General features: G+C 41.4%; 1 protein-coding gene across 2 annotated transcripts in view; it reads right to left on the reverse strand.

Annotated features, from left to right (window-relative positions):
• RAD52 (RAD52 homolog, DNA repair protein) overlaps window positions 1-21,477 on the reverse strand; it is a 362,327-nt gene that overhangs the window by 66,444 nt on the left and 274,406 nt on the right. For both annotated transcript variants that reach the window (XM_053718842.1, XM_053718841.1), the window contains exon 11: window positions 3,421-3,651. In XM_053718842.1, the coding sequence (XP_053574817.1) occupies window positions 3,421-3,651 (231 nt within the window). The remainder of the gene's footprint in view (window positions 1-3,420; window positions 3,652-21,477) is intronic.

A 21,477-nucleotide genomic window follows, 5' to 3' on the forward strand; every position in this document is an offset into this window, starting at 1 on the left:
GATTGGCTTTTATTTAAAGTAGCATCAATACAGTTAGTACATAAATTTCTATTGGGCTCCACCTTGGCATTGGAACAAATGACACAGGTATCTTCCTCTGAATCAGACATGTTTAACACACTAGCAATAAACTTGCAACTTGGTTACAATCTTATTTAACAAAAACGTACTGTGCCTCAAAGAAGCACTAAACGATTAAATGACAGTTGAAATAATGAACTGAAAAAACAGTTATAGCATCAATCCTTAAAAACAACACAACTTTTAGCAAAGGTTTGTTCCCATTAGTAAAGTAACAATAATTAAATTTGAAGCATAAAAATTACAGAGCAACGTTTTTAATCACAGTCAATATATAAGTCTCACAGCTCTGCTGAGAGAATCTACCTCCCTCCAAAGAAGTTTGAAGACCCCTGAGTTCTGTTAGAGATGAACCGGATCATGCAGGAAATACAAGAGTAACTGACTGGAAATTTTTGATGCGTAGCAAAGAGCGCCAAAAACGGCCCCTCCCCCTCACACACAGCAGTGAGAGAGAAACGAAACTGTCACAATTAAAACAAGCAACTGCCAAGTGGAAAAATAATGCCCAAACATTTATTCACTCAGTACCTCAGAAAATGCAAACGATTCTACATTCCAGCAAAAACGTTTAACATAATAAATACCTATTAAAAGGTTTAATGTACTTTTAACAGAGTAATTCCAGTGAAATACCATCCCCAGAATACTGAAGTGTAGAGTATACATACATGTCATTATAACGGTATGGCAGGATTTTCTCATCAATTCCATTCAGAAAATAAAAACTGCTACATACCTCAATGCAGATTCATCTGCCCGCTGTCCCCTGATCTGAAGCTTTTACCTCCCTCAGATGGCCGAGAAACAGCAATATGATCTTAACTACTCCGGTTAAAATCATAGTAAAAACTCTGGTAGATTCTTCTTCAAACTCTGCCAGAGAGGCAATAACACGCTCCGGTGCTATTGTAAAATAACAAACTTTTGATTGAAGTTATAAAAACTAAGTATAATCACCATAGTCCTCTCACACATCCTATCTAGTCGTTGGGTGCAAGAGAATGACTGGGAGTGACGTAGAGGGGAGGAGCTATATGCAGCTCTGCTGGGTGAATCCTCTTGCATTTCCTGTTGGGGAGGAGTTATATCCCAGAAGTAATGATGACCCGTGGACTGATCACACATAACAGAAGAAATCTCTTATATTAACAGGAACATCCTGAGTATTAGATGTTGATGGAACAGCAACAGGTAATGGAATATTACTAATGGAAATACTATCTGCATTAGCAAGCTTATCATGACATTCATCACAAACTACAGCCGGAGGAACAGTTACCACAAGTTTACAGCAAATACACTTAACTTTGGCAGAACCAGCATCAGGCAGCGTTTTTCCAGAAGTAGCTTCTGATCCAGGGTCAATCTGAGACATCTTGCAATATGTAAGAGAAAAAACAACATATAAAGCAAAATCTATCAAATTCCTTAAAAGACAGTTTCAGGAATGGGAAAAAAATGCCAATGAACAAGCCTCTAGTAACCAGAAGCAAATGAAAAATGAGATTTAAATAATGTGAAAAAAAAAGGTGGAGACAATAATGACGCCCACATTTTTTAGAGCCAAAAAAGACACCCACATTATTGGCGCCTAAATGCTTTTGGCGCCAAGAATGACGCCACATCCGGTGACACCGACATTTTTGGCGCAAAATGTCAAAAAAATGACGCAAACACAACTTCCAGCGACAAGTATGACGCCGGAAATGACAAAGAAATTTTTTGCGCCAAAAAAATCCGCGCCAAGAATGACGCAATAAAATGAAGCATTTTCAGCCCCCGCGAGCCTAACAGCCCACAGGGAAAAAAGTCAATTTTAAGGTAAGAAAAAATGATTTATTCATATGCATTATCCCAAATAATGAAACTGACTGTCTGAAATAAGGAATATTGATCATCCTGAATCAAGGCAAATAAATGTTTAAACACATATATTTAGAACTTTATATAAAAGTGCCCAACCATAGCTTAGAGTGTCACAAAAAATAAGACTTACTTACCCCAGGACACTCCTCTACATGTAGTAGAAAGCCAAACCAGTTCTGAAACGAGAATCAGTAGAGGTAATGGTATATAAGAGTATATCGTCGATCTGAAAAGGGAGGTAAGAGATGAATCTCTACGACCGATAACAGAGAACCTATGAAATAGATCCCGTAGAAGGAAACCATTGAATTCAAATAGGCAATACTCTCTTCACATCCCTCTGACATTCACTGCACACTGAGAGGAAAACCGGGCTCCAGCCTGCTGCGAAGCGCATATCAACGTAGAATCTAGCACAAACTTACTTCACCACCTCCACGGGAGGCAAAGTTTGTAAAACTGATTTGTGGGTGTGGTGATGGGTGTATTTATAGGCATTTTGAGGTTTGGGAAACTTTGCCCCTCCTGGTAGGAATGTATATCCCATACGTCACTAGCTCATGGACTCTTGCTAATTACATGAAAGAAATATATATATATATATATATATATATACACATGTGAAGAGTTTTATAGGGATTCCTGACAGAATTGTGAAGAAAAAAAAAATGGTTTGGAAATAGCAAAGTTATACTTATTGCCCTATAACTTGCAAAAAAAGCAAAGAACATGTAAACATTGGGTATTTCTAAACTCAGGACAAAATTTAAAAACTATTTAGCATGGGTGTTTTTTGGTGGTATATAATATGTGTGGGTACAGTAAATGAGTAAGAGGAAAATTACAGCTAAACACAAACACAGCAGAAATGCAAAAATAGTTGTGGTCCATAACGGTAAGAAAATTTAAAAATGGTCTGGTCACTAAGGGGTTAAACATAACGCCGATCCTCCTCCCGCAGCTCCTGCTTTTATTAGCATAATTATGACGAATCTGCTTCCTGGAAGCCAAGTTTGCCATCAATCTGCTAAAGAAAGCAGTAGCTGAGGTCGGAGGATCTGCGTTATGTTTACCATAATGCAAAGCTAAGTATTTTTTTTTTAAAAATAGTGTCTTCGTGAAGGTTTAATGAATGAAAGTGCCCCTGTTTTTAAGATTTTTTTTTAGATACCGGCCACTTATTCATTAGACTTTACAATCACGTTAAGGGCTGCATATAAATCTATGGCTAGTAAACCCAAAAACAATATTTTTGTAAAAATGTCCAGAAGCCCAGGGGCACATTTAGGTAGGGTACCCGCTTGTCTGCTGTTCTGATCTTAGTCATCCCTGCTCTACATAAAACACTGCTGGTGAACTGTACAATCATTATAAGATTAAGAAGGGACCACTGGTTTCTCTTCTGTGCACTAAAGGTTAAATTTCATCTTATGACAATAACTAAATGTGGATGTTGCACATATAATGTACCTGGTCTTGGAGGTGCAGCTGGATTCCCATGCGTCTGATTCCATGAAATAGGTCGGACTGGTTGCCTTAAATTGTTTGTTCTCTGTGGAGTTTTGCTCCGTGTCATCATCTGATGCTGTCCTACTGGAGTGACTGGGTCAGAAGGGTTAACAGAAGCAGTCTGGTTGTTGCCATTAGAAAAATTGTCTGTGTACCCAGCATCTAAGGGGATATCCCAGAGTTCAGGGTCATCTAGAACCACACAAGAGACATATATGGATTTATAAATGAATGTGGCAACCTCTGGTTTTGCATTAGAAATAATTAGGTAATCCTATTTGGGAAAAAAATATGTTTATTTCAAGAACACAAAACAGTGTAATGCTTAATTGTTAAGTGCACACATACATATTATACACTTTTTTTTAACAGACAAAAACAGGGCTTTCTTGTGATAAACATTTATACAAAACTAGTGTAGATAACGAAAAAAACCTCCAAATCAACTCATTATGTTATGATCTAAACAATACCTTAAATGCCTTGGTTTCCAAAAAACTTTATAGCAAATATAGGCCAGATACCACAAGGATGGAATTATAGGTTTAAAAGGAGCAGTCTAGACCCAATACTTATTCTTTATTACTTATTGTTACATACCAGACAAGCATCTTGCACTGGGTTCCACATAGCTTGTAAGTACATAAAGCTTTTATATAATCATTGTTTGTTAGCAGCCGAAAATTTACATCAAGCTATGCCCACAGCTTCCTTCTTGTCCAGTTTTCTTGTGTCACAGTTTTGAAGTGCACATTTAATATTTTTTAGTTAGCTATTTTAAATTGCACATTCACAAATCAGTATGTGAGAGCAGGAAAAAAAGTTGACCGGGATTGGAAAAACTTAAAGGGACATTAAACTCAAAATGTTTCTTTCGTGATTCAAAAAGAGAATACAATTTTAAACAACATTTAAATTGACTTCTATTACCTAATTGGCTTCATTCTTTAGATATCCTTTGTTGAAGAAATAGCAATGCACATGGGTGAGCCAATCACAGGATGCATCTATGTGCAGCCACCAATCAGCAACTACTTGAACCTATCTAGATATGCTTTTCAGCAAAGGATATCAAGTGAATGAAGCAAATTAGATAAAGGAAGTATATTAGAAAGTTGTTTAAAATTACACGCTCTTTCTAAATCATGAAAGAAAAAAAAATTGGTTTCATGTCCCTTTAACATACTAAAATATACATGCAATGGGTGGGCGGAGCTTGGCGGCCATTTTCGGCTGCTAAAAAAAAATTAAGAAAATGTAAACGTTTCATGTACTTCTTACAAGCTTATAGATGTGGGACCAGTTGCTTCTCTGGTATGCAACAATAACTAATCAAAATTATGTACTGGGTCTAGATTGTCACTTAAAGGGACAGTCTAGTCCAAAAAAAAAAAAACTTTCATGATTCAGATAGGGCATGTAATTTTAAACAATTTTCCAATTTACTTTTATCACCAATTTTTCTTTGTTCTCTTGGTATTCTTAGTTGAAAGCTTAACTTAGGAGGTTCATATGCTAATTTCTTAGACCTTGAAGGCCGCCTCTTAAGAATGCATTTTAACAGGTTTTTCACCACTAGAGGGTGTTAGTTCATGTTTTTCATATAGATAACACTGTGCTCGTGCACGTGAAGTTACCTGGGAGCCATCGCTGATTGGCTAAACTGCAAGTCTGTCAAAAGAACAAATAAAGGGGCAGTCTGCAGAGGCTTAGATACAAGATAATCACAGAGGTAAAAAATATATAAATATAACTGTGTTGGTTATGCAAAACTAGGCAATGGGTAAACAAGGGATTATCTATCTTTTAAAACAATAACAATTCTGGTGTAGACTGTCCCTTTAAATGCAAAAATTTGCTATGTTTGGACTATGAGCCTAATAGCGGACACCCAATCCAAAACCGCTACACAAAAGTAAATATTTTGTTCCATATATAGGATGCGCATATCGCAAGAAGTTACTACAATTAATGTTAACTGGTGCCAAACATTTAATCCCCAGACTCCGGAAACAACAGCAACCGCCCACATTCATTCAGTGGGTATCTGAAATGAACCACAATCTTTCATTGGAAAAAATATTAATTATGCTTACCTGATCATTTCCTTTTCTTCCATTGGAAAGAGTCCACAGCTGCATTCATTACTTTTGGGAAATAAGAACCTGGCCACCAGGAGGAACCAAAGACACCCCAGCCAAAGGCTTAAATACTCCTCCCACTTCCCTCATCCCCCAGTCATTCTGCCGAGGAACAAGGAACAGTAGAAGAAATATCAGGGTAAAATAAAGTGCCAGAAGAATAAAAAGACGCTCCACGTAGAAAAAGAGTGGGGAGCTGTGGATTCTTTCCAACGGAAGAAAAGGAAATTATCAGGTAAGCATAATTTATGTTTTGTTCCTAAATGGAAAGAGTCCACAGCTGCATTCATTACGTTTGGGAAAACAATACCCAAGCTAAAGAGGACACTGAATGCCAAAACGGGAGGGTACAATAGGCAGCCCATTCTGAGGGCACCAAGTCAGAAACCACTACACAACTAAAACCCTGCTTCGTCCGAAGCCGAGAAAACTTTTAAAAGGAAAAGCCCCAAGTGCACTGACCCGCAGATAGTCCAGAAGCCTAGCTAGAGGCTGCAAAATCAGACTCAACTTCAGACTCAACTGAGCCAACAGTCCTCCAGGAGACACCGTCGCCCAACAGGCAGTCCCTCACCACTCACTCCTCACTAATGAGGGGAACACCAGCCTATACCCCCCCCAAGGGATAAGGCAAGGAAGAACCGAAGGGGAAACGAAAGGTCACCACAAAACCCATAAAAGAAAAACCCCCAATAGCGAGCCCAGCTCACAAAGAGCATAATGGGTCCTGAGAGACAAGGGGAGGCTATGCCCAGACCAAGCAGAAACCAGAGGCTTAGGACCGGGCCTCGAACAGAAAAAACTTTCTCTCAACATAGTGCAAAAGCACCAAAAAACAACTGAAGACGGAGTCTTCACCTCGTCAGAACTAAAAATACTATCGTATTCAGACAAAAAAAAAAAGAACGTGTAACAGACCCAGACAAAAAAAAAAAACCTGAGTCAAGAACACTCAGCCATCATTAGGATGACCCAGAAGAATACTTGCTGAGAAGTAAAAAACGGCCAGCAAGAGAACAGATTGCAAAAGGAGAACTCCCAGACAGAGGGCACACTCTAGGCCGCTAGACCTACACAAAGGGCTCCAAAAGGGGAAGCACATAACCTCAACGAGACCCACTGCACCCCCAAGAGAGAGAGAGAGAGAGAGGTTACACCCAGAACCCGAAAGTGAATGGTAACCCGGGACCCTCAGCTTGTAAACCCAGGGGGCTAGCTACAATGCCAACCCAAATCTCGAAGAAGACAGCGCATCTCAGAACCCACTCCCAAACGGGCCAGCCCAAGCATAGGTAGGTCTTGAAAACAGGGAAACAGAAGAACCCCAAACACCAGCTCAAAAACGAGCGGAAGAATGGCCTAACCATCCCAACAGAGCACGGGTGCCAAACCGACTCCTTAGAAACAGACGACAAGGCCACAGACCCAAAGGAATCTAACAAAAGGCCCACCATAGTCTCGACACAGAGCCAGCAAGACTCCAGATGGAACGTAACAACCCAGAGAAAAACACCCTCTCTGACAGATTTAGTCTCAGTTTCAACCTCCGGAATCCAAGAGAATCCCTAAGAAAAGGGACCACACCTCCATAAGAAGTAGAATAAGCCCACCACCCTAAGAAAAGGGATAGGGCCAAAAAAGCAAAGCCCACAAGACACAAAGCCACAGGCTAAAGGAGAGATCAATCTCCAACTCAGATGAACTTGGAAGGAATCCCCCTAAGGAATTAGCTTGCTGAGACACATCCAATGTGCAATAGCTGCAGCAGAGACACTGCAAACCCATTCGCCTGCAGAGCAGTGATCCATAAGGTTACCACAGCAAACTGACCAAGGGAAACCGACCATAAAGGTGTAAGTCAAGCTCAATGAGCATGAGCACTCAGACAACCTGGCCAACCATAACCAGGTCAATTAGTCCAAGTAAAAGCACATAGCCCAAGTTCCTATGAACTGGGGAACCCTGAACCAGCCCTAGAGCCAAAAAGTCCGGCAACAACTCCACAAAGGAAAACACTGAGCGAAGCCTCAGCAACCGGAAGCACCAGAGAGAAAACAGATCCGAGCCCCCAATTGTTTGAACAAACAATATCCGAGAACTTAACACCCTGTCTGTTATAAAAAAAACAGACCACAGGGAGAAATCAACGCAATATCCAGATCAACCCGGATAACGAGATAACTTACAAGTCCCGACCCAAAGAAGAGACCACCCCTTGCCAAAATCCAATACTCCAAAGGAGCTAAAGCGTTAAAAAGTCATACAACAACACTAAAGCCCATAGACTCTTAAACAGCCGCAGGACAACAATTGGAAGAAAGTTCATTTGAATATACGAGATGTTACTGTGTCTCAACTTTTGATGTTTGTATATTCTCACTACTTTGTTATCTTCAACTGTTCAACCACAATAAAAATTATTTCAACAACGAAAAGAGTAAATATTTTGAAACTAGACATACCAGGTTTTCTTTACCTAGAGGCATCTTGACATTTTTAATTAAACCCTTTTATCACCATGGGCAGAAAATAAAACATAAGGAAAAAATAGAATTTATGCTACCTGATTAAATGAAATTAATTTCTTTATGGTGATGAGAACCTACAAGCCATTACTCCTGGGATTTCTACTCCTGACTACTAGGAGGAGTCAGAGATATCCAAAACTCCAAGAACACATAAAACCTTCCCACTTCCCTTGTAAACTAGTCTGATGTATAGCCAAGCAAGAAGAAAAAGGAAAGTAGGAAAGGACAAGAGCAAAGAAAAAAGTAGCAGGGGAAAAAAAAAAAGAGGTGCAAACTTGAACTGCGCCCAGAGAAAAATATAGTTAAAGAAAAATTTGCAAAAAATGGGCGGGTCTCGTGGACTCCTACCACCATGAAAGAAATTATATTTTCTTTCTAAAAGGTTCACAAGCCATTACTCCTGGGATCAAAAACCCAAGCTGTGGGCGGGACAAATAAAATCTTACTTTTAATTTATTATATTTATAATTTTCACTTTTTTTCTCACATAAACTTTATATATCTTTTTTTACTTTCTTATTTAAATACCTGACTAGAAACTATTGCTTGAAGGACTTTCATGCCAAAAGTAACTTCGGAAGATGCAAAAACATCAAAATGATAGAACTTGGTAAAGGTATATAATGCCTTGCAAATTTGATCAACAGAAGCCTCATTCTTAAAAGCCCAGGAAGAAGAAAATGATCTAGTAGAATGGGCAGCAATGTGATTGGGAGGAAACTGTCCCGCCTCCAAATAAGCCTTGCAAATCAAGTTTCAACCAGGAAGCTAAAGTTACTGCTGTAGCCTTTTGACATTTACTGGAACCAGAAAAAAGAAAATTTATGCTTACCTGATAAATTTATTTCTTTTTGACACGATGAGTCCATGGATCATCATAATTACTAATGGGATATTCACCTCCTGGTCAGCAGTAGGAGGCAAATGGCACCACAGCAGAGCTGTTAAATAGCTCCTCCCTTCCCTCCCACTCCAATCATTCGACCGAAGTTAGGAAGAGAAAGGAAAAGCCAAGGTGTAGAGTTGTCTGAAGTTTACAATAACCCACAACCTGTCTAAAAACACAGGGCGGGCCGTGGACTCATCGTGTCAAAAACAGAATTTATGTTTACCTGATAAATTTCTTTCTCCTACGTTGTATCCGGTCCACGGCTTCATCCTTACTTGTGGGATATTCTCAATCCCTACAGGAAGTGGCAAAGAGAGCACACAGCAGAGCTGTCCATATAGCTCCCCTCAGGCTCCGCCCCCCCAGTCATTCGACCGACGGTTAGGAGAAAAAGGAGAACCATAGGGTGCAGTGGTGACTGTAGTTTACAAAAAAAAAATTAAACCGGACCAAAATGCCAGGGCGGGCCGTGGACCGGATACACCGTAGGAGAAAGAAATTTATCAGGTAAACATAAATTCTGTTTTCTCCTACATTGGTGTATCCGGTCCACGGCTTCATCCTTACTTGTGGGAACCAATACCAAAGCTTTAGGACACGGATGAAGGGAGGGAACAAGTCAGGTAACCTAAACGGAAGGCACCACTGCTTGCAAAACCTTTCTCCCAAAAATAGCCTCCGAAGAAGCAAAAGTATCGAATTTGTAAAATTTGGCAAACGTATGCAGTGAAGACCAAGTCGCTGCCTTACAAATCTGTTCAACAGAAGCCTCATTCTTGAAAGCCCATGTGGAAGCCACAGCTCTAGTAGAGTGAGCTGTAATTCGTTCAGGAGGCTGCCTTCCAGCAGTCTCATAAGCCAACCGGATGATGCTTTTCAGCCACATCAAGATTGTGTAACAGACGTACCTTGTTAGAAACTGGATTAGGACACAGAGAAGGAACAACTATTTCCTGGTTGATATTCTTATTGGAAACCACTTTTGGAAGAAAACCAGGTTTGGTACGTAAAACGACCTTATCTGTATGAAACACCAGATAGGGTGAATTACACTGCAAAGCAGACAATTCAGAAACTCTTCTAGCAGAAGAAATAGCTACTAAAAACAAAACTTTCCAAGATAGTAACTTAATATCTATGGAATGTAGAGGTTCAAACGGAACCCCTTGAAGAACTGAAAGAACTAAATTTATACTCCATGGAGGAGCCACAGGTCTGTAGACAGGCTTGATTCTGACTAAAGCCTGTACAAACGCCTGAATATCTGGCATAGCTGCCAGACGCTTGTGTAACAAAACAGACAGAGCAGATATCTGTCCCTTTAAAAGAACTAGCTGACAGACCTTTCTCCGTCCTTCTTGGAGAAAAACAGAATTTATGTTTACCTGATAAATTACTTTCTCCAACGGTGTGTCCGGTCCACGGCGTCATCCTTACTTGTGGGATATTCTCTTCCCCAACAGGAAATGGCAAAGAGCCCAGCAAAGCTGGTCACATGATCCCTCCTAGGCTCCGCCTTCCCCAGTCATTCGACCGACGTAAAGGAGGAATATTTGCATAGGAGAAATCATATGATACCGTGGTGACTGTAGTTAGAGAAAATAAATCATCAGACCTGATTAAAAAACCAGGGCGGGCCGTGGACCGGACACACCGTAGGAGAAAGTAATTTATCAGGTAAACATAAATTCTGTTTTCTCCAACATAGGTGTGTCCGGTCCACGGCGTCATCCTTACTTGTGGGAACCAATACCAAAGCTTTAGGACACGGATGATGGGAGGGAGCAAATCAGGTCACCTAGATGGAAGGCACCACGGCTTGCAAAACCTTTCTCCCAAAAATAGCCTCAGAAGAAGCAAAAGTATCAAATTTGTAAAATTTTGTAAAAGTGTGCAGTGAAGACCAAGTCGCTGCCTTACATATCTGATCAACAGAAGCCTCGTTCTTGAAGGCCCATGTGGAAGCCACGGCCCTAGTGGAATGAGCTGTGATTCTTTCAGGAGGCTGCCGTCCGGCAGTCTCATAAGCCAATCTGATGATGCTTTTAAGCCAAAAAGAGAGAGAGGTAGAAGTTGCTTTTTGACCTCTCCTTTTACCAGAATAAACAACAAACAAGGAAGATGTTTGTCTGAAATCCTTTGTAGCCTCTAAATAGAATTTTAGAGCACGAACTACATCCAAATTGTGCAACAAACGTTCCTTCTTTGAAACTGGATTCGGACACAAAGAAGGCACAACTATCTCCTGGTTAATATTTTTGTTAGAAACAACTTTCGGAAGAAAACCAGGTTTAGTACGCAAAACCACCTTATCTGCATGGAACACCAGATAAGGAGGAGAACACTGCAGAGCAGATAACTCTGAAACTCTTCTAGCAGAAGAAATTGCAACCAAAAACAAAACTTTCCAAGATAATAACTTGATATCAACGGAATGTAGGGGTTCAAACGGAACCCCCTGAAGAACTGAAAGAACTAAATTGAGACTCCAAGGAGGAGTCAAAGGTTTGTAAGCAGGCTTGATTCTAACCAGAGCCTGAACAAAAGCTTGAACATCTGGCACAGCCGCCAGCTTTTTGTGAAGTAAAACAGATAAAGCAGAAATCTGTCCCTTCAAAGAACTTGCAGATAATCCTTTCTCCAAACCTTCTTGAAGAAAGGATAGAATCTTAGGAATTTTTATCTTGTTCCATGGGAATCCTTTAGATTCACACCAACAGATATATTTTTTCCATATTTTATGGTAGATTTTTCTAGTTACAGGCTTTCTGGCCTGAACAAGAGTATCAATGACAGAATTTGAGAACCCTCGCTTTGATAAAATCAAGCGTTCAATCTCCAAGCAGTCAGTTGGAGTGAGGCCAGATTCGGATGTTCGAACGGACCTTGAACAAGAAGGTCCTGTCTCAAAGGTAGCTTCCATGGTGGAGCCGATGACATATTCACCAGATCTGCATACCAAGTCCTGCGTGGCCACGCAGGAGCTATCAAGATCACCGATACCCTCTCCTGTTTGATCCTGGCTACCAGCCTGGGAATGAGAGGAAACGGTGGGAACACATAAGCTAGGTTGAAGCTCCAAGGTGCTACTAGTGCATCCACTAGAGTCGCCTTGGGATCCCTGGATCTGGACCCGTAGCAAGGAACCTTGAAGTTCTGACGAGACGCCATCAGATCCATGTCTGGAATGCCCCACAATTGAATTATTTGGGCAAAGATTTCCGGATGGAGTTCCCACTCCCCCGGATGAAATGTCTGACGACTCAGAAAATCCGCTTCCCAATTTTCCACTCCTGGGATGTGGATTGCAGACAAGTGGCAGGAGTGAGTCTCCGCCCATTGAATTATTTTGGTCACTTCTTCCATCGCCAGGGAACTCCTTGTTCCCCCCTGATGGTTGATATACGCAACAGTCGTCATGTTGTCTGATTGAAACAGTATGAATTTGGCCTTTGCTAGCTGAGGCCAAGCCTTGAGAGCATTGAATATCGCTCTCAGTTCCAGAATATTTATCGGGAGAAGAGATTCTTGCCGAGACCAAAGACCCTGAGCTTTCAGGGGTTCCCAGACCGCGCCCCAGCCCACCAGACTGGCGTCGGTCGTGACAATGACCCACTCTGGTCTGCGGAAGCTCATCCCTTGTGACAGGTTGTCCAGGGTCAGCCACCAACGGAGTGAATCTCTGGTCCTCTGATCTACTTGTATCGTCGGAGACAAGTCTGTATAATCCCCATTCCACTGACTGAGCATGCACAGTTGTAATGGTCTTAGATGAATTCGCGCAAAAGGAACTATGTCCATTGCCGCGACCATCAAACCTATTACTTCCATGCACTGCGCTATGGAAGGAAGAAGAACAGAATGAAGTACTTGACAAGAGCTTAGAAGTTTTGATTTTCTGGCCTCTGTCAGAAAAATCCTCATTTCTAAGGAGTCTATTATTGTTCCCAAGAAGGGAACTCTTGTTGACGGAGATAGAGAACTTTTTTCTACGTTCACTTTCCACCCGTGAGATCTGAGAAAGGCCAGGACAATGTCCGTATGAGCCTTTGCTTGTGGTAGAGACGACGCTTGAATCAGTATGTCGTCCAAGTAAGGTACTACTGCAATGCCCCTTGGTCTTAGCACCGCTAGAAGGGACCCTAGTACCTTTGTGAAAATTCTTGGAGCAGTGGCTAATCCGAATGGAAGTGCCACAAACTGGTAATGCTTGTCCAGAAAGGCGAACCTTAGGAACCGATGATGTTCCTTGTGGATAGGAATATGTAGATACGCATCCTTTAAATCCACCGTGGTCATGAATTGACCTTCCTGGATGGTAGGAAGAATTGTCCGAATGGTTTCCATTTTGAACGATGGAACCTTGAGAAATTTGTTTAGGATCTTGAGATCTAAGATTGGTCTGAATGTTCCCTCTTTTTTGGGAACTATGAACAGATTGGAGTAGAATCCCATCCCTTGTTCTCCTAATGGAACCGGATGAATCACTCCCATTTTTAACAGGTCTTCTACACAATGTAAGAATGCCTGTCTTTTTATGTGGTCTGAAGACAATTGAGACCTGTGGAACCTCCCCCTTGGGGGTAGCTCCTTGAATTCCAGAAGATAACCTTGGGAGACTATTTCTAGCGCCCAAGGATCCAGAACATCTCTTGCCCAAGCCTGAGCGAAGAGAGAAAGTCTGCCCCCCACCAGATCCGGTCCCGGATCGGGGGCCAACATCTCATGCTGTCTTGGTAGCAGTGGCAGGTTTCTTGGCCTGCTTACCTTTGTTCCAGCCTTGCATTGGCCTCCAGGCTGGCTTGGTTTGAGAAGTATTACCCTCTTGCTTAGAGGATGTAGAACTTGAGGCTGGTCCGTTTCTGCGAAAGGGACGAAAATTTGGTTTATTTTTAGCCTTAAAAGACCTATCCTGAGGAAGGGCGTGGCCCTTACCCCCAGTGATATCTGAAATAATCTCTTTCAAGTCAGGGCCAAACAGCGTTTTCCCCTTGAAAGGTATGTTAAGCAATTTGTTCTTGGAAGACGCATCCGCTGACCAAGATTTTAGCCAAAGCGCTCTGCGCGCCACAATTGCAAACCCTGAATTTTTCGCCGCTAATCTAGCTAATTGCAAAGTGGCGTCTAAAGTAAAAGAGTTAGCCAATTTAAGAGCGTGAACTCTGTCCATAATCTCCTCATAAGAAGAATCTTTATCGAGCGACTTTTCTAGTTCATCGAACCAGAAACACGCTGCTGTAGTGACAGGAACAATGCATGAAATTGGTTGTAGAAGGTAACCTTGCTGAACAAACATCTTTTTAAGCAAACCCTCTAATTTTTTATCCATAGGATCTTTGAAAGCACAACTATCTTCTATAGGGATAGTAGTGCGTTTGTTTAGAGTAGAAACCGCCCCCTCGACCTTGGGGACTGTCTGCCATAAGTCCTTTCTGGGGTCGACCATAGGAAACAATTTCTTAAATATAGGGGGAGGGACAAAAGGTATGCCGGGCCTTTCCCATTCTTTGTTTACAATGTCCGCCACCCGCTTGGGTATAGGAAAAGCTTCGGGGGGCCCCGGGACCTCTAGGAACTTGTCCATCTTACATAATTTCTCTGGAATGACCAAATTGTCACAATCATCCAGAGTAGACAACACCTCCTTAAGCAAAGCGCGGAGATGTTCCAATTTAAATTTGAATGTAATCACATCAGGTTCAGCTTGTTGAGAAATTTTCCCTGAATCTGAAATTTCTCCCTCAGACAAAACCTCCCTGGCCCCCTCAGACTGGTGTAGGGGCATGTCAGAACCATTATCATCAGCGTCCTCATGCTCTTCAGTATTTTCTAAAACAGAGCAGTCGCGCTTTCGCTGATAAGTGGGCATTTTGGCTAAAATGTTTTTGATAGAATTATCCATTACAGCCGTTAATTGTTGCATAGTAAGGAGTATTGGCGCACTAGATGTACTAGGGGCCTCCTGTGTGGGCAAGACTGGCGTAGGAGGGGATGATGCAGTACCATGCTTACTCCCCTCACTTGAGGAATCATCTTGGGCATCATTTTCTCTAAATTGTTTGTCACATACATCACATCTATTTAAATGAGAAGGAACCTTGGCTTCCTCACATACAGAACATAGTCTATCTGATAGTTCAGACATGTTAAACAGGCATAAACTTGATAACAAAGTACAAAAAACGTTTTAAAATAAAACCGTTACTGTCACTTTAAATTTTAAACTGAACACACTTTATTACTGAATATGTGAAAAAGTATGAAGGAATTGTTCAAAATTCACCAAAATTTCACCACAGTGTCTTAAAGCCTTAAAAGTATTGCACACCAAATTTGAAAGCTTTAACTCTTAAAATAACGGAACCGGAGCCGTTTTTATATTTAACCCCTATACAGTCCCTGGTATCTGCTTTGCTGAGACCCAACCAAGCCCAGAGGGGAATACGATACCAAATGACGCCTTCAGTAAGCTTTTTCTATGTATCTGAGCTCCTCACACATGCATCTGCATGCCTTGCTTCCCAAAAACAACTGCGCATTAGTGGCGCGAAAATGAGGCTCTGCCTATGATTAGAGAAGGCCCCCAGTGAAAAAGGTGTCCAATACAGTGCCTGCCGTTTCTTTAACATAATTCCCAAGAATAAAATAACTCCTCAAAGCTATAAACTATTAAAAATGCTTATAAATCAATCGTTTTAGCCCAGAAAAATGTCTACCAGTCTTTAAAGCCCTTTATTCTTATTTAATAAAAATGGCTTACCGGATCCCATAGGGAAAATGACAGCTTCCAGCATTACCAAGTCTTGTTAGAAATGTGTCATACCTCAAGCAGCAAAAGTCTGCTCATTGTTTCCCCCAACTGAAGTTAATTCCTCTCAACAGTCCTGTGTGGAAACAGCCATCGATTTTAGTAACGGTTGCTAAAATCATTTTCCTCTTACAAACAGAAATCTTCATCTCTTTTCTGTTTCAGAGTAAATAGTACATACCAGCACTATTTTAAAATAACAAACTCTTGATTGAAGAATAAAAACTACATTTAAACACCAAAAAACTCTAAGCCATCTCCGTGGAGATGTTGCCTGTGCAACGGCAAAGAGAATGACTGAGGAAGGCGGAGCCTAGGAGGGATCATGTGACCAGCTTTGCTGGGCTCTTTGCCATTTCCTGTTGGGGAAGAGAATATCCCACAAGTAAGGATGACGCCGTGGACCGGACACACCTATGTTGGAGAAAGATAGTATCCTTGGAATCCCAATCTTACTCCATGAGTAACCCTTGGATTCGCACCAGAAAGATATTTCCGCCATATCTTATGGTAAATTTACCTGGTGACAGGCTTTCTAGCCTGGATCAGAGTATCTATAACTGATTCCGTGGAAAGGTGATAACTAAGCGCCGACTATAACGCAACAGACCTCCAGCTCTAATAAATTGGCACCTAGTTGCCAAGGGTGGATTCAATTTTAAGATTGGATATCAGAGCGCCAAACAACGTAGGCAGGGTCTATGGGCAGATAGTCAAATACCAAAGGTAACAATAGGTTGAAATAATATGATTTAATACATAAGATAAAAAAGTTGGTACATTTAAAATTATACAACAATTAGTCATGGATCCATGTTACACTTTAAAATATATATTGAAACAATAGGAACAATTTAAAAATGCTTGTAGAACAATAAATAACAAAAAAAAAAATAAAAAAAAATAAAATAAAAAAAAAATCTAACAAATAATGTCTATCGCTTAAAACTTAAATTCTAATATGTGAATGCTAGGAGCGCTTATGCACACTCTATTTATAAAAACAATGGGTTACAATGCACAGGTGGATAGATTCCAGGTTGCTTGAAACCGGTGGATGTGAAATGTAAGTGGCTCCAAATTGGGGTTTTGCCTATGTGTTTATCCAAAATTGTGTAACTCCTAACAGGTGGACAAAAAAATGTTACAGGAATGTCTAGAACCTGAATTCAAAATATAAGACCTGAGGTTTTGTGTTTATCCAAAAAGGGTGTAAATCCTAACAAGGGAAAAAATGTGAGAAAAATATTGCAGGGGTGTCTGAACCTTATTTTCAAAATAAACAATGAATTCAAAATAAAATGATATACAAGTGAATTTTTGACAAATCAACTAATGCAAACATAAAGCATAAATAGAACCAAAAAAAAAAAAAAACCAAACAAAAAAAAACAAAAAACAACAGCACAACTTTAACGTGTGTTCAAATGTGTTTCTGCTTGCAAACTGTGATGTGATGTGAACAAATATCTGTTATAAACACTGAATAGTGGCAAAACTTTGTGATTGGATTAAAATTGAACACAGGCTCTAAATTGATACCCTAAAATACAAATCTAAAGGGCTCAGAGTTGCTGAGCTAGATATAAGGGACTTGCTCAAAGAGCCTCGAGATATTAATTAAAAGAGACCATATAACAACAGTGGGTTAAAAAACAGATGATATAACATAAAATGCTTAAAAGTCCAAATAAATATTCAAATTGGATAATAAGAATCTTGCTATAGTCCGTCTCAATATGGATCCCAACTGCTGATTATGTAGAAATCTTCTTGGGCAGTAGTTAACAAATAATTCCAACTTGCAATGTTGTCCCTTACCTGCCAAAAAAGGAAAGGCAAACAATAGTGCAGATGGCTTCTTAATGTGATCACAATTAAAATACTCCTTACCAGTCAACCGGTTTCGGTCTCCACTGACCTTTCTATAATTGATTCCGAAAACCCACGCTTAGCTAGAATCAAGCGTTCAATCTCCAAGCAGTCAGTTGCAGAGAAACTAGGTTTGGATGTTCGAATGGACCTTGAATTAGAAGGTCCTGCCTCAAAGGCAGCTTCCATGGTGGAACCGATGACATATTCACCAGGTCTGCATACCAAGTCCTGCGTGACCACGCAGGAGCTATCAGAATTACCGAAGCCTTCTCCTGTTTGATCCTGGCTACTAGCCGGGGGAGAAGGGGAAACGGTGGAAAGACATAAGCTAGATTGAACGACCAAGGCGCTACTAAGGCATCTACCAATGTCGCCTTGGGATCCCTGGACCTGGACCCGTAACGTGCAACTTTGGAGTTCTGACGTGACGCCATCAGATCCAGATCTGGAATGCCCCTTAGCTGGGTCAGCTGAGCAAAAACCTCCAGGTGGAGTTCCCACTCCCCCGGATGGAAAGTCTGACGACTCAGATAATCCGCTTCCCAGTTGTCCACTCCTGGGATGTGAATTGCTGATAGATGGCAGGAGTGATCCTCTGCCCATTTGATGATCTTGGATACCTCCCTCATCGCCAGGGAACTCTTTGTTCCCCCCTGATGATTGATGTACGCTACAGTCGTCATGTTGTCCGACTGAAATCTGATGAATTTGGCCTCCGCTAGTTGAGGCCATGCCTGGAGCGCATTGAATATCGCTCTCAATTCCAAAATGTTTATCGGGAGAAGAGATTCTTCCCGAGACCATAGACCCTGAGCCTTCAGGGACTTCCAGACCGCGCCCCAGCCTAAGAGGCTGGCGTCGGTCGTGACAATGATCCACTCCGGTCTTCGGAAACTCATTCCCTGAGACAGGTGATCCTGAGACAACAAACAGAGGAGTGAGTCTCTGGTTTGCTGGTCCATCTGAATCTGGGGAGACAAATCTGCATAATCCCCATTCCATTGTTTGAGCATGCACAGTTGCAATGGTCTTAAATGAATTCGAGCAAAAGGAACCACGTCCATTGCCGCAACCATTAGTCCTATTACCTCCATGCACTGAGCTTTGGAGGGTTGAGGAATGGATTGAAGAACTCGACAAGTGTTCAAAAGTTTTAATTTCCTGACCTCTGTCAGAAAGATTTTCATTTCTACCGAGTCTATTATTGTTCCAAGGAAGGGAACCCTTGTGAACGGGGACAGAGAACTTTTTTCTATGTTCACCTTCCACCCGTGAGACCTTAGAAAGGCTAGAACAATGTCCGTATGAGCTCTTGCTTTGTGAAAGGACGACGCCTGTATTAAAATGTTGTCTAGGTAAGGTGCTACTGCCATGCCCCTTGGCCTTAGCACCGCTAGAAGGGACCCTAGCACCTTTGTGAAAATTCTGGGAGCAGTGGCCAATCCGAAGGGAAGAGCCACGAACTGGTAATGCTTGTCCAGAAAGGCGAACCTCAGAAACTGATGGTGATCTTTGTGGATAGGAATATGCAGGTACGCATCCTTTAAGTCCACGGTAGTCATATATTGACCCTCCTGGATCATTGGTAAAATTGTCCGAATGGTTTCCATTTTGAATGATGGAACTCTGAGGAATTTGTTTAGGATCTTTAAATCCAGAATTGGCCTGAAAGTTCCTTCCTTTTTGGGAACTACAAACAGGTTTGAGTAAAATCCCAGTCCTTGTTCTGCTGTTGGAACTGGGTTTATCACTCCCATTTTTAAAAGGTCTTCTACGCAATGTAAGAATGCCTGTCTCTTTATCTGGTCTAAAGATAAGCGAGACATGTGGAACCTTCCCCTTGGAGGAAGGTCCTTGAATTCTAGAAGATACCCCTGAGAGACAATTTCTAGTGCCCAGGGGTCCGGAACATCTCTTGCCCAGGCCTGAGCAAAGAGAGAAAGTCTGCCCCCTACTAGATCCGGTCTAGGATCGGGGGCTACCCCTTCATGCTGTCTTGGTAGCAGCAGCAGGCTTTTTGGCCTGTTTACCCTTGTTCCAGCCTTGCAATGGTTTCCATGCTGGTTTGGGCTGGAGTGCGTTACCCTCTTGCCTAGTGGCTGTAGAGGTAGAAGCCGGTCCCGTTCCTGAAATTGCGAAAGGAACGAAAATTAGACTTATTTTTAGCTTTGAAAGGTCTATCCTGTGGAAGGGCATGGCCCTTTCCCCCAGTGATATCTGAAATAATTTCTTTCAACTCTGGCCCGAATAGGGTCTTACCCTTGAAAGGAATATTAAGCAATTTTGTTTTGGACGACACATCCGCTGACCACGATTTTAGCCAAAGCGCCCTACGTGCCACTATTGCGAAACCAGAATTTTCGTCGCTAATTTAGCTAACTGAAAAGCGGCATCTGTAATGAAAGAATTAGCCAACTTCAGGGCGTGAATTCTATCCATGACTTCATCATAAGATGTCTCCTTCTGGAGCGAGTTTTCTAATTCCTCAAACCAAAAAGCAGCGGCAGTGGTTACAGGAATAATGCAAGAAATTGGTTGAAGAAGAAAACCTTGTTGAACAAAAATTTTCTTAAGTAAACCTTCTAATTTTTTATCCATAGGATCTTTGAAAGCGCAACTGTCTTCTATTGGTATAGTTGTGCGCTTAGCTAGCGCTGAAACTGCCCCCTCTACCTTAGGGACCGTCTGCCACGCGTTCCTTCTGGGGTCAACAATGGGGAACATTTTCTTAAATATAGGAGGGGGAACAAAAGGTACACCTGGCTTCTCCCACTCCTTATTCACTATATCCGCCACCCTCTTAGGTATCGGAAACGCATCAGTGTGTACTGGGACCTCTAAGAATTTATCCATTTTACCCAATTTTTCTGGGACCACCAAAGGGTCACAATCATCAAGAGTAGCTAGGACCTCCTTAAGTAGAGCGCGGAGGTGTTCAAGCTTAAATTTAAATGCTATGGTATCAGGCTCTGCCTGCTGAGAAACTTTTCCTGTGTCAGAAATTTCTCCCTCACCGCCAAGTCAGATTGATGTGAGGGCACTACAGATAAATTATCCTCTGCGTCTGCTTGCTCATTTTCTGTATTTAAAACTGAGCAATCACGCTTCCTAGGAAAAGCTGGCAGTTTGGATAAAAATGCTGCGAGAGAATTATCCATTACTGCTGCTAACTGTTGAATAGTAATAGCAATTTGGCGCGCTAGATGTACTGGGCATCGCTTGCGCGGGCATAGCTGGTGTTGACACAGAAGGAGAGGATAGTGAGCTATCCTCACTACCTTCAGCTAAAGAATCATCTTGGGCTATATCTTTAAGCGTGATTGTACGGTCCTTAAGCTGTTTGGACGCTATGGCACACTTCACACATAAATTTAATGGGGGAACCACCTTGGCCTTTGAACATACAGAACATAGGTTATCTGAAGGGTCAGACATGTTTGACAGACTTAAACAGATCTTCAATGCAATAAAAATTATTTTTGACAAAAACGTTACTGTGTCTTTAAATAATAAAAGTGCACACTTTATTACTAAAACATCAAAAAAACATCAAATAAACATCCGATTTTAATGAAATTTTCACCACAGTGTCTTAATGCTTTGAAAGGATTGCACACAAATTTTCAAAACAATTAACCCCTTAATGCCCAAACCGGAGCTAATAACAGCAATTAACCTGTTAAAAACACTACAGTACTATGCCACAGCTTCCACTGTGAGCTTTACCTTCCTTAGGGATTATTTTAGTAGGAAATAAGCCTCTCTGGAGTCTTTTCT

Source organism: Bombina bombina, chromosome 6, assembly GCF_027579735.1.
Source record: "Bombina bombina isolate aBomBom1 chromosome 6, aBomBom1.pri, whole genome shotgun sequence".
NCBI classification, from domain to species: domain Eukaryota; kingdom Metazoa; phylum Chordata; class Amphibia; order Anura; family Bombinatoridae; genus Bombina; species Bombina bombina.